Below are 12,681 nucleotides of genomic sequence, written 5' to 3' on the forward strand. Positions count from 1 at the left end.
TAAATACTCCAGCTAGGTTTTGGTTGGTAGAGCTGTATCAAAATGGTGTACTCTATATCTTTCTCACAGTGTTTCTTTTTCTTTTTCCCCAAATTGCCTTAATTCTAGGTGACCATGGCCCATCAGTCTGGCATGATGTTCTCGGTCATTGACAATCGCATGGGCTCTTACCCATCAGAATGCATTGAAAAGTTCATCTCCTTGGCTCTTAGGTGTTGCCAGGATGAGACGGATGCAAGACCATCAATGATGGAGGTAGTTAGGGAACTGGAAATCATATGGCGAATGACACCAGAAGCTGATGTTACACCCTCAGAATCCATGGCAACTGATTCCAGCAAGTCAGCAACACCTCCATCGTCATCATCCATGGCGGGGATGGATGCTGGGAACCCGTTTGTATCATCTGATATCTCTGGCAGTAACCTTCTTAGTGGTGTTATGCCTAGCATCACTCCCCGCTGATACAGCTCGGCGAACTTCTTGAATTCGTAGTGTTTGATAGAATTATGGATTAGCCATCATGGCTCCTGTTAATGCAACTTGGTGACCTTGAAATGCGTAATGTTGATAGAAATATGAATTACACGTGACTTCCCATTGATACAAATTGGCGAAATTCTTGAGTATGTGATGTTGATAGAACTATGAATTACACAGAACAGATAAGAAGAAAAGAAGACAGACATATAGATAGAGTTGGTCTTGCTTTCCTTCAATTTAGATTTTCTTCATATAATGGATGCATATTTATACATGTAGCGCAGGTTTGTTGTGGTGTTACAATAACATTGCAATCTAGTTGATAAGTAGTTTTTGTTCTTTCTTCTTGCTTGTGAATCGCCAAATCCATCTCTTCTTACTTTCATTCATTGGAGTGACCAGGGGACAAATCGCAGTTAATTAATTACCCATGAACTATTCAAATATGGCGATGGTATATTTTGCACACATTTCTTTCGAAGTTTATTAACTACTTTTGCTTCTGCCTCTCCTTTACTGTTATGTGCCCTCTCAGCTAGTTATAGACAGGGAATTCCACCCACCTCCTAGATGCTGCCATGTGACCGACTTTAATCGACTAGAAAGTTGGTGTTGGAAAGCATTCCATGATACAATTTGTGTCATTTTCACTAAAAAAGTAAAATAATTTTGATTTAGAGGATCACCTTTCTTTTCTTGCTTCGTTTTTATTTTGCAGAAGTGTGTGTTTATCTATGATAGCAATCTAATGATGCATACTTGGGTGATCCTAAAAATTCGAAAATTGTGCAAATGACGCACATAATTTAGGAAAGCAACGCATAGTGTTATTTTGTTCTAACACGAATTGCTCCACGTCTGAAAGGAACACGTCACTCACCTCTCTCTATTCACATCTTCTAACCTTTGGCTACATATACTGCACCTGTTACATCTTACCCCATCTCGAGTCCAAGTGAATCCATATCTCCTTTCCAGTTAATTTTATTCATTTATTTCTTGCTTAATTTCTTTCCATACCTGCAAGATGCTATATATCGTTGAGTTCCGGGTCCAAAGATTAGGATCTACGACGTTGGTATGAAGAAGAAGGGAGCAACATTAATTTTGCTCCGTTTGATCCCATTACCATGCAAAAAATTTAGAGGTGTATATAAGACCTCTATGTCAATGTTTCATTCTCATGATTTATTATCTCCAGACGACCTGGTAGATTAAGACCATTAATAGTTTAACAAGTGGCATTAGATTTCTCTTACCTTCCTCTCTTTTTTTGTCCCCCTCTAGTTCAATAAGTCCAAGTGCAACAGCTAAGATTAAATTCTATCAACATCTCTGGTAATTGGACTCCTCTCTGCTGTAAAGTAAGAACATATATATGGCTTTATTTTTCTCCTTTTCCTTATGTGGGTTTTTTTTATATATTATTAATAAGACACCTCTTCTTAAACTGCTGATTAGACCAACATAATTTGGGTTTTAGTTTGTAATGCAAATATTCTTATTTATGGCTGTATCAATGTATACCAGTTAAGATATTAAGGATGTAAAGTTTATTATTTACGTATATCTAGTGGCGTTATCAGATTATATCGACCAAGATATTAAGATTATAATATGTATGCTTGTATTAGTGGGTCCCAGTGACAGATATAAAATGGAGCCATGAGTGCCACCGGCCATGATATCAACCCTGGCCATCTAAAAAAAAATATTAAAGTGAGAATGATATACTTTAGAAGGAAAGTGAGAAAGATTGATACAATTTAGGAGGTCCTTTGAATTATTAATTATTTATATATAAATTTTATTTATTTTTATTCCTTCCATATTGATCTTAAAAAATCTCAGAAATGCTACTTCCTTTTATCATTCGTCAGATATTTTATTATAAAATGTGAATGTCATCTTCCTTTTATAATTAAAATGCACTCACATATTGATCTTTGGCAACTTCTAAGTGTAATTATCCTATAGATTAAAAAGATTATTTTAATTATTAAATATTAATTAAATTGTCGTGTAAATTATATTTTCTCAAAAAAAATTTGAGATAACAGAACAATAATTAAATCTGAGTAATTATTGCCATTTAAAAACTAAGTATTATTTTGATTAGTGAACCAGAGTTAAAGCGCTTCGTTTTACAACTATATATATATAACACGTGTATATCAAATTTTTTTATTTTTCTTCCTACTCAAATAAATAGCAATAATACCAACTAAATAGGTACTAATCAAATTTAGTAGAGTTAATACATATCTTTGGTCAAAGGATTGACTCCAATTTTAAACGATTATAGTGGAGAAATTTATTTGATGGTCGGTGGTAATTTGGCTTAATGACTTAGCTCATGGCTCAGTGTTTCGTATTATATTGTGACTATTTGTCCAGGTAATATTTAATTTTCACTCTTGAACAATAAAAAAAATACCAACCGAAAAGGTCTAAATCCTCGCCCGGAAACCGCCGACGAGCGGTCTCCAATTCCCAGGAAAACCGCTTTTCACCCACCATGTCCGGATTTGCCCTTCGCCAATCTTTTCTTGCCGAAACCGTGTGCCGTCGTATCTAATTTTCTATCCAGTTAGCACTTTTCGATATCCCTTTCTTCTACGCATTATAAGCTATTAGGGTTCCTTTTCCTGGATCTGATCTCTTTCCCAAGTTTACGGGAGGTCTCTTGTGATCATTTCGTCCGTATATCCTCTATAATTGGATGGAAGTCATGTCGTACAGGTTCTGCTTCTAATCGGATTTTCACAAGAAAGATTCGATTTTGGTGAATTTGTGGAAGGTTTGGAGCTCGAATTCGAGGTAATTTGCTTGATTAGGGCTTTTGGAATGATCTTTCTGTTTGTCTTTAGATTTCATTTGGGAAATGTTGATTTAGGATTTAGGGTTTTGATGGATCTTTGTTGCTGCAAACGAAGATTGTTCGGTTTCCGTGTTACTGGGCGAATATTTGGATCTCTATTAACATTTTGACGCTAATTGGAGAAGTCAAATTAGTCTTTGGTTTTACAGTTTTTACCATTTCATCAATTACAATTCGGAATTCCAATCAAAACTTTTCTTCGTATCGTGTTTGTGTGCTTAGCAGATCTTGCTGATTTTAAGGTCCTATGGGTTTTGTCTAGTTTTCTGTTGTTGAATTCTTGAATTCCAAATCTTGAATTGTAGTCTGATCATCTTCGTCTCATTGTGCAGTTGGTCGCCTCAGATGTCTCTTGGGTCTAACATCAAATTAACTTATCCTCTGGGATGGCAGTCTTGATCTAATTGTAGTAAAAAAGATCAATTGCTTCATCTGGAATGGAGATTTTGTTGTCTTGGGTTTAGCAGCAAATATTGCAATGTGAATTGGAATATTATGTTTCGAGAAAAAGCATGACTTTAGATGCCGATATTTGATGATATATAAGCAGATAATAAATGGCCCATAAGATTAAAGCAACTCTGCTCTCTGTGTTTGTTTTCATTTTGCTTAATGGTTTCACAATTGCCGAGTCGGAGAAGGAAATTGTTCAGAGAATTCGGACTGCTCCTCATAGGAACTTAGTAAATGCGGTTAGAGATGGCACTGTTACAACTGGATTTGAAAGCTACAAGGATAGCTTTCAAGGGTTTGAGGAGAGGAAATCTAGTAATAGCAAAGTATCAGCGTCCACAGTTGCATGGCTTACCCTTGCCATGGCTGCAGCTACGGGACTAGGTGCAATTCCATTCTTTTTTGTGGAGCTAGAGGCCCAGTGGGCAGGTGTTTGCAATGGCTTGGCCGCTGGAGTAATGTTAGCTGCAAGCTTTGATCTTGTGCAGGAAGGACAGAACTATGGCAGTGGAAGCTGGGTTGTTTTTGGGATTTTAAGCGGAGGAATTTTCATTTGGCTTTGTAAGAAGGTATGTGGTATACTTTTTAATGCATCCAGCAATAGGTGTACAAAGGAAAAGTATTTTTATAAATTTTTTTCCACAAATATGGAGGTCTGGGTTAAAAAATTTATAATATATTATAATTATTGGTACAATATGTCATTTTGGTTGCTTCTCTACTTTATGTTAGTTTTTTGTTTCCATTTCATTTCATTACATAAGTTAGTTTTCTGGCTTTGATTATATTCTATTGTTGGGGAAGGTGTTCCCATCATTCCAATCAATGACACCAAATGGTTTATCATCATTGCGTTTACCAAGATCTTTGTGAACATAAGTATGACATGTCGAGGAAGAATACTGTGATGTGGAATGTGGAGATGAATCAGATACAATTATGGTTCTTTTGAAGTTTAAGCATTTGTTCATCATGATGTTGTATAAGCTAGATTTTGATTCTGCATTCAGTGTATATGTTCCACTTATATGCTTCCTTATGTATTTGGTTGTGTTATCTTTATATTGGTAAGCTAATGTTTGTTCTCTGCCTGCAGTTTCTTGAACAGTATGGAGAAGTAAGCATGCTGGACATAAAAGGTGCTGATGCTAGTAAAGTCATACTTGTAGTAGGAATAATGACTCTTCATTCTTTTGGAGAGGGTTCTGGTGTTGGAGTGTCCTTCGCTGGGTCAAAAGGACTTTCTCAAGGTCTATTAGTAACTCTAGCAATAGCTGTTCATAATATACCTGAAGGTTTAGCTGTGAGCATGGTTCTTTCATCTCGTGGGGTCTCTCCACAAAATGCAATGTTGTGGAGTGTCATTACATCTTTGCCCCAGGTAACTTTTCTCCTTTTCTTGTTCTCTAATTGAACTTATTAATTATCATATCTTATGCAATGTTTTCAGTATCGAGTTCGGGATCGATATCGACCGTCCAAAAAAACGATAATCAAACTATTTTTTAATTACATAAAATTCTAGATATTATTTAAAAATACGGAAAAATTTCTAAAAATCTAGAAAAAAGAGAGGAAAATAAGAAAATAAAAATAATTTACATATGAAGCCTAAAAACTTAAAAAATGTATTAAATTACTTAAAATTTAAGACTTTGATGAATATCGAGTTTTCTCCCTTTTTCGCTATCAAAATTCAAAACTTATTCAAAAATTACTTACATATGCAAGGTTTCTATTTTTTCTTTACTTTTTTCTCCACTCTCTCCCTTCTCCCCTTTCTCTCTTAGGCTCTCGGTAGCTAGTGCTACTTCTTCATCGCAGTAATAGTAGAGGTCATCAGACTACTCAGTGCAAGAAGAGAAAGAGAGGAATTAAAAACTGAAAAAAATAAATTAAAAAAAAAAACTCACCCGAGGTTGCCGGTGAAAGAGGTGAGACAGAAGAGAAGAAAAGAGAGAAAAGAAAGATGTAGGGGGGGGGGCATCAATTATGATATCCCTCGGGTTGGATTCAACCTGTTCCGACCTGCTTCAGGCAGGATTGGCTGATACCTAACCCAAAACCAGAACCTACTAACTGGCTGGTTTCGGTCAGGATCGGGATCGGCTGAAATTGGGAACCTTAATCTTACGATCATCTTAATCTATGTGAAATAGCATCTTGTGTACGTTTGGGTTTTGGTGCATTTTTTTCCTTCAATCATACTATTAAGATAACAAAAGAAATTGTTGTTATATTAAGTCGATTTCCTACAAAAGTTATCCTACAACTAGAACACCAGAAAGGAAGGTATTTTGTTGCATGTACAACAAACTTAATCAAATCTTTTTTCCTTTTCTGCTTGGGACTTGGTTTTTATGAACCATTCAAAAGAAGCACTACCATTGAACCACTAAGGATGCTGAATGGGCTGCTTTGAAGATCTGAATGATAGTAATAATGCTTTTATATTAGGTTTAGCTCGCTTGCACATAATTTATCTTTCGGGTGAAGGGCTACTTTTTTATGTGTAATACATAATACATGGATGCTGTGTGCTTGCTTTAACTTGAGTGTCTTCTGCTTTTCTTTCCCTCTCTTTTGCTAAGAGTTCAAATATCTTGTTGATTTCTGCTGACAGATGATGAATTATTCTCATATTTTTGTCTGAACACCTTGTGTTTTATTTTCCTCTTTCTATATTGATTTTGAAATTATTTGTGATTTTCTAATTTCAATTTTCTTCTTTCTAAACTTTAGCCTATTGTGGCCGTTCCATCCTTCCTTTGTGCTGATGCATTTCATAAAGTCCTGCCATTCTGTACTGGTTTTGCTGCTGGATGCATGATATGGATGGTTATTGCAGAGGTCCTTCCTGATGCTTTCAAGGTAACTAGCCTACTGGTCAACCTTCCTGTGGGTCCTCTTTGTGAGTCAATACTCTTAGCTGTTTAAACATGTTTGAATCATGTATGGAATCATGCATCTGTTCTTTGCTTATCTTCGATTAGATGTCTTTCCGTTTTATGAGCATAGCATGATTTTTAAGTTTCCTTTTCTTTTTCCAGGAAGCCTCTCCCTCTCAAGTTGCTTCTGCAGGTACACTTGCTGTAGCTTTCATGGAAACCTTGAGTACAGTGCTGCAGGGATTTAGCCATGGTTACAAGTAAGTGTTATCTTTCTATCCATATAATTTCTTTTATCCAACTAATCTGAATTTTTATCTATAACCCAAATAGTTTGAAATATGTGAGTTATGTTCTAATAAATATTGTAAGTTTACTGGATATCTGTTTCATCTGAATTGCAGCTCAGAAGATGCTTCGGGCTTCTTGGTATCTCTTCTATTTGGTCTTGGTCCACTTTTCGGTGGCATCATCCTTGTTGCCTTTTCACTTGCTTTCCATATGCCACATCCTCTTCTCAGTGGTGTGGCTTCCGGCATTGCCTTTCTTCTCGCAGCATGGAGACCTTTACAACTGCTGCTATCGTCGAAGATGGGTTTCTTTACCCTTTTGTTTCTCCTTATTGCTGGCTCTGCTTTCTACCACATGGTGACCTCTGGCATCTTGAAACTGGTTCATCGCAAAAAGTCCTCTATTCATGGCCTTGCCTCATCTTCTGGTTTTTCCTTAAGCGCCCTCACACTGCAGTCATTCCTTGCATGTGGAGCCATATCTCTACATGCCTTAGCAGAGGGTCTTGCGCTGGGCGTGGCTGCTCCAAAAGCTTATGGGCTGGGTCGTCACATGGTTCTTCCTGTCTCTTTGCATGGGCTACCACGAGGTGCAGCTGTTGCAAGCTGCATCTTTGGTGCTACTGACAGCTGGCGGGGAGCCTTAGCTGCTGCTGCCTTGACGGGGTTTGCAGGTCCGACATCTGCCATTGGAGCTATACTTGCTGGTATTGACTACAATGGGCTCGACTACTGGATGGTCTTCGCATGTGGGACATTGCTCCCTAGCTTTGGTCGTGTATTCAGGCGGGCACTCCGGTTGGAAGCGAGGAAGAGTTCTTATGGGCTCTTAATGGGACTTGGATTTGCCTTTGTGTGCTTAACATCCACCAGGCTGGTTTGCATGCACACACCTTACTGCAATTCTGCTCCTGAGGCAGTAACATAATTCTTGGACCACGAGATAGTACTTGTTCTTTGGATACTCTTTATCCTTAAAGCTTGTGGATATAATTCTATGGGTCATTTGGCAGAGCCGTCCAGCCAGGAGGATGACACACCAATTTGCAACATCTTGAGGAAATAAAAAGAGACCCTCATAGGGGTAATTAATAGAGTAGTATTTGTGACATGCAGGGCTCTTTTATATGAACTCTGGAAGAATGTAGCAGCATCCTTCTGTAGGAAGATTTACGTATGTTATACCTTATCAATGGAAAGCGAAGCCATCTTTGATCCTATTGTCTCTCGCATGTACTCATATTTGAATGCTTATAGTGTATTCTTTATGATATTGCAATTTCCCTTGAGCATCGATTCACTTATCAGATGAAAGCATGGTCATACATGCAGCCCTTCATCCAAGTTGTTGCCTTGTTTACGGACTAATGATATGTTTCTCATGTGCTGGCCTCATGAATGACACAAGTCACTGCTTTGTAGTGAAAACAACTCGAGGAAGCTATATTGATAGAGAGAATCTTATATTGGCGATATCACTATTTAGACACTGTAAAACATTTCGTTGTATTTCTAGCTGGCATATGGACATTTTCTCATTGCAGCAGGGCAACTTTAGGAATAAAATTGCTGGGATAGTTCTCAGTTAGTTAAAAATGATTATGTTGATGTTATACGGTATTCTCTGGTTTAAATCTCAATAATTTTTTACTTTTCTTTGTCTTAAGGGATAAGGTTGATACACGAGGGAACTTTAACTGCCTCTCATCTTTTTTTACAAGACCATTGGTCATGCAATGGAGTTCTTTAGATCCATAAAGCTCACCTTTCATCCGAGCTTTCAGACGCCGTTGATGAAGTCAGTAATCCCTCCTTAAAAAAAATGAAGCTCTTGTTCTAACTTTTTTTTAAAAATTAAAACATAATTTTTTATTTTAGAATAATAATTAAATATTATAATAACTTTATTCTAGAATATACACGCTAACCGTTAAAATTATATCTTATATCACATATTAATCTAATTACTAAATTATCTTTAATATATACTAAATTATCCCATCAATCTATTTTATAATAAACTAAACTATACTCACAGTAAATTTAGTTTTATCTTTTCAGGTTATATTACATTAAGAATATAAATAAACATAAAAATAATTACTTGTAGAATAAAAAAATTATTTTAAAAAATAATAAAGAGAAATAACTATCCTAAATTTGACGTTATTCGCCTCAAATTTTTTCTTCTGTTATGGCCAATTAGGCAGGAGTAAGTATTTATATGCTCTTTTTAGGTGAAGAAAATTTGCCTTTACGCACCAGAGAAAAGAAAGAAACAAAATATTTTTCTGAATAAAGATGCGAAGGTGTTGGAATAGGTAGACCTGGATGAAGTATTGAACTTTGTCGCGTCACTTTTGTTAGCTGTAGTCGTACCATCTACTTAATCCATTCGCAGTAGAGGAGAGATCAAGAAGCCGAAGAAATGAAGATCGTTCACGTCCCTTGCCTGGAAGACAACTACGCCTACATGTAATCAATTCCTCTTCCTTTCCATTCCCCTCTTGTTTCCTCTTCGTTCGATTTCCTAAACCCTAATTAAATAAGCTTTCCGCTCTCTTTTCTCTCTTCTCAATTCTAGAATCGTCGACGAGAGCACGGGAGAAGCCGCAGCCGTCGATCCCGTCGAGCCCGACAAGATCGTTCAAGCGGCGGCCGAGATTGGCGCTTATTTGAAGCTTGTCCTCACCACGCATCACCACTGGTTCGCTTCTGTTGGATTTTGCTATCCAACTTGTAATTTCCCAGCATGCTAAAAAAGCTATGTTGGATAATTAACGAATTTAGTTGATTTTGATAGAATTAGGGTGTTTAAAAAAAATCTATTTTTAATGATCCTGTGGTCATAGGGATCATGCTGGTGGGAATGAGAAGATGAGGGTGTTGGTGCCTGGAATTAAGGTGTACGGTGGATCGATAGATAACGTGAAAGGGTGCACGGATAAATTGGAGAATGGGGATAAGTTGTCTCTCGGGACGGATATCAATATACTTTGCCTCCATACTCCGTGGTATGTTCTGCTCTTTTTGTTGGTCGATGAGTATTTGACATGCCTGTGTTGTCACTGCAGAGATCGATAGCCTTCCTGTTTTATATTCTAATCCTATTATAGTATTATCTATAGAATCTTATGCGGTTGAGTGTTGACTTTCCTGGATTACTTTGATTCAACACTCATAAGCTAAATATGTGCTAATATAGTTTAATAACACGTGTAACATAGTTTGAGCTACTTCACCAGTTAATACTGCTATATGCAAGAAACTACTCTTTTTATATTTATCAGTTCATCCTATGACTGCAACAATGAGGATGAATAGTTGATATACTAGTGTAACTGTGTAAGAGACCAATTGCTATATGTGAGCTTAATTATCAAACTTTCTCCTTTTCTCTCTTCCCCTTTTTGAGTGCATCCTTATATTCATCCAGTTATTCCTAGTAGTCCTATGGAAATTCGTCGGCTCCATTGCTAATGGTTTATTCTATGCTTCCATCAGTCATACCAGAGGTCACATAAGTTATTATGTGGCGGGTAAAGCCGAAGAGGATCCCGCTGTATTTACTGGAGACACATTGGTAACTTGATATTCCATCCTTCATTAAATTCTTAATGATATCCTCCTTTTGACAGATTTGTCCCTTCCATACAGTTTATTGCTGGTTGTGGCAAGTTTTTCGAGGGCACTGCAGAACAGATGTATCAGTCATTATGTGTGACTTTGGGTTCATTGCCAAAGCCAACTCGAGTTTATTGTGGCCATGAGGTACCATTCCTCTCATCCACACTGCAAAAACTGACACTGACCTACTTAGTTTAGACTTTCTAATTAAATCATCCAAAACATCAATAGCATCCAAAGGACAAGGAGGAAGACATGGAACATGTAATAACCTTGCTGAGGCCTTGAGATGCATGGCTTTGTCACAGGAAAGTCCGTGAGAGAGGAGCCTTTATGAATTACTGCAGACTGATTACTTAGTGCTAGCTACTGCTAGATTGTGATTTTTACATTTGGAAGAGCTCAAACTTGGAATTTTGGGTACAGGACATCTTTTTGACACTTAATAGTTTGCATTGTTGGCGAAGGATGAATGAATAACTGGTAATTGCTGGTATGTGATGGCATGGACTTCCACTAGATCAGACTTATGAATAAGCATTCATTGCTATTATTAGGCATATTAATCCAACCTATAGCCTAATCCTGAGTTCATAAATCAGACTGCACAAGCCTTGCTCCTCATTCTGATGTTAGGAAATTACATGATATCAATTTGGAAGATGACAGGCTGATATGTACCGTGTTAAGTGTTTCCTTCATAGTTTTTGGGTGTTGCAGTTTTATATTTGTTTTCTGTTAGTTACTTTTCGAAGCATGTGAAACAAATCTAATGTGCGGTTCACTTGGCAGTACACAAAAAAGAACCTGCAATTTGCTTTAACAGTTGAACCAGAAAATGAGAAGATATCACAGAAACTCTTATGGGCCCAACATCAACATCATGCTGGCCTACCAACAATTCCTTCATCCATTGGGGAAGAGTTTGAAACTAATCCATTCATGCGTGTTGATCTGCCGGAAATACAGGTCTTTTCCTTCTTACTATGTTTTAATGCTGGAGGCCAATGAAATATATTTCTAAAGCTACCTTATTACATGTATTTAAATTTATAGATTTTTAAATGCTGCAATAAGCTGGACGTTTGGATCTTGTTCTTCGTATTGTCAGTTCGCTGCTAGTGCTAGAGTAAAGGGGGAAAACATGGCAATGGGAAATGTTCACCTTCCCCGAAGTCCTTACCCTGGAACTGTGTGGATGCACTATAATTAAACGTGGAGGAGGAAGCATAAATTTCGATTTTGGGAATGGTTGGTCCTTGAACCAAAAAATGCATGGAAGGGAAAGAAGCATAAATTCCATGATATCCGCCAATTGGTCCGAGGATTTGTTCCCTCAGATTTCATACTTGAAATTTCTTTTCAATTTAAATCTCATATTAGAGACAATTTTGGATGGTTGGTCACTGAACCAGAAAATGCATAGCGACCTTCATGTCCTTTTCCTAATAAAGTAACATCGTATCCTTACAGCAACATATCCTTGTTTTCAAGTAATTTATTCAAAATAATTAATGACACATTCTTCATTGTTGTGTTACAATTTTTAATTCTCTGTTTTCTTGCTCTGTTGACGTGTGCTTAAAAAGTCTAATCATTGGCATATCATTGTGCAGGCCAAAGTGGGCTGTGGTTCTCCAGTTGAAGCCCTGAGGGAAATAAGGAAGTTGAAGGACAACTGGAGAGGTTGATTTTCATGTGTTGACTGAGATCTTTGGCAAGTCTAAAAGGAGCTTGGATGTTATGTAATTAACAAGTCTAAAATGCCTTTACCTGTTTGTTAAAAATGCATGAGGTCTCTGGTAAACTGAATATATTTGCTTAATGCCTTGTTTTATAAAATCCATGCACAATCTTATCAAGCTGGGGAATGAAAAGGAAAATTCATGCATGTTGTTGTCTGTCAATTTTATCGCTATTTCAGATTGCATCAACCTTCCGAATTGTTAGATTTATTTGTTTAAATTCTTCCGAAAGGTGTCGATTAACTACTTAATTTTGTTTTTAAGGATTTTGTGATTCTTAAGGAAATTTGAAAGACACCAACTAGCATTCTGCA

General features: G+C 37.0%; 3 protein-coding genes across 3 annotated transcripts in view; all 3 read left to right on the forward strand.

Moving 5' to 3' along the window:
• The window catches only part of LOC140781747 (probable LRR receptor-like serine/threonine-protein kinase At1g06840), a 32,777-nt gene extending 31,955 nt beyond the window's left edge, over positions 1-822 (forward strand). Inside the window, exon 21 of the mRNA XM_073127926.1 lies at positions 109-822. Coding sequence (XP_072984027.1) covers positions 109-465 — 357 coding nt within the window. The 3' untranslated portion in view covers positions 466-822. The remainder of the gene's footprint in view (positions 1-108) is intronic.
• Positions 823-2,889: 2,067 nt separating this feature from the next.
• LOC140782599 (putative zinc transporter At3g08650) lies at positions 2,890-8,274 on the forward strand. The gene is made up of 6 exons (XM_073129258.1): positions 2,890-3,303; positions 3,697-4,386; positions 4,914-5,198; positions 6,560-6,688; positions 6,868-6,965; positions 7,110-8,274. The coding sequence occupies exons 2-6, from the start codon at positions 3,922-3,924 to the stop codon at positions 7,921-7,923; spliced, it is 1,791 nt and encodes a 596-aa protein (XP_072985359.1). The 5' UTR covers positions 2,890-3,303; positions 3,697-3,921; the 3' UTR covers positions 7,924-8,274.
• Positions 8,275-9,245: 971 nt separating this feature from the next.
• LOC140782588 (hydroxyacylglutathione hydrolase cytoplasmic) lies at positions 9,246-12,513 on the forward strand. The gene is made up of 7 exons (XM_073129231.1): positions 9,246-9,470; positions 9,580-9,702; positions 9,848-10,009; positions 10,500-10,578; positions 10,653-10,766; positions 11,415-11,591; positions 12,239-12,513. The coding sequence occupies exons 1-7, from the start codon at positions 9,424-9,426 to the stop codon at positions 12,311-12,313; spliced, it is 777 nt and encodes a 258-aa protein (XP_072985332.1). The 5' UTR covers positions 9,246-9,423; the 3' UTR covers positions 12,314-12,513.
• The last annotated feature ends 168 nt before the right edge of the window (positions 12,514-12,681 follow it).

Source organism: Typha latifolia, chromosome 2, assembly GCF_019914945.1.
Source record: "Typha latifolia isolate L0001 chromosome 2, TyphaL0001v2, whole genome shotgun sequence".
Classification (NCBI taxonomy): Eukaryota; Viridiplantae; Streptophyta; class Magnoliopsida; order Poales; family Typhaceae; genus Typha; species Typha latifolia.

Excerpts from the sequence above, each read along its gene's own strand:
- LOC140782599 (XM_073129258.1), top strand. The coding sequence starts at position 3,922 with ATGGCCCATAAGATTAAAGCAACTCTGCTCTCTGTGTTTGTTTTCATT. Across the intron at positions 5,199-6,559 it reads TCATTACATCTTTGCCCCAG|CCTATTGTGGCCGTTCCATC; the intron begins GTAACTTTTCTC and ends TCTAAACTTTAG. Across the intron at positions 6,966-7,109 it reads GGATTTAGCCATGGTTACAA|CTCAGAAGATGCTTCGGGCT; the intron begins GTAAGTGTTATC and ends TCTGAATTGCAG.
- LOC140782588 (XM_073129231.1), top strand. The coding sequence starts at position 9,424 with ATGAAGATCGTTCACGTCCCTTGCCTGGAAGACAACTACGCCTACAT. Across the intron at positions 10,010-10,499 it reads CTTTGCCTCCATACTCCGTG|TCATACCAGAGGTCACATAA; the intron begins GTATGTTCTGCT and ends TGCTTCCATCAG. Across the intron at positions 11,592-12,238 it reads TTGATCTGCCGGAAATACAG|GCCAAAGTGGGCTGTGGTTC; the intron begins GTCTTTTCCTTC and ends ATCATTGTGCAG.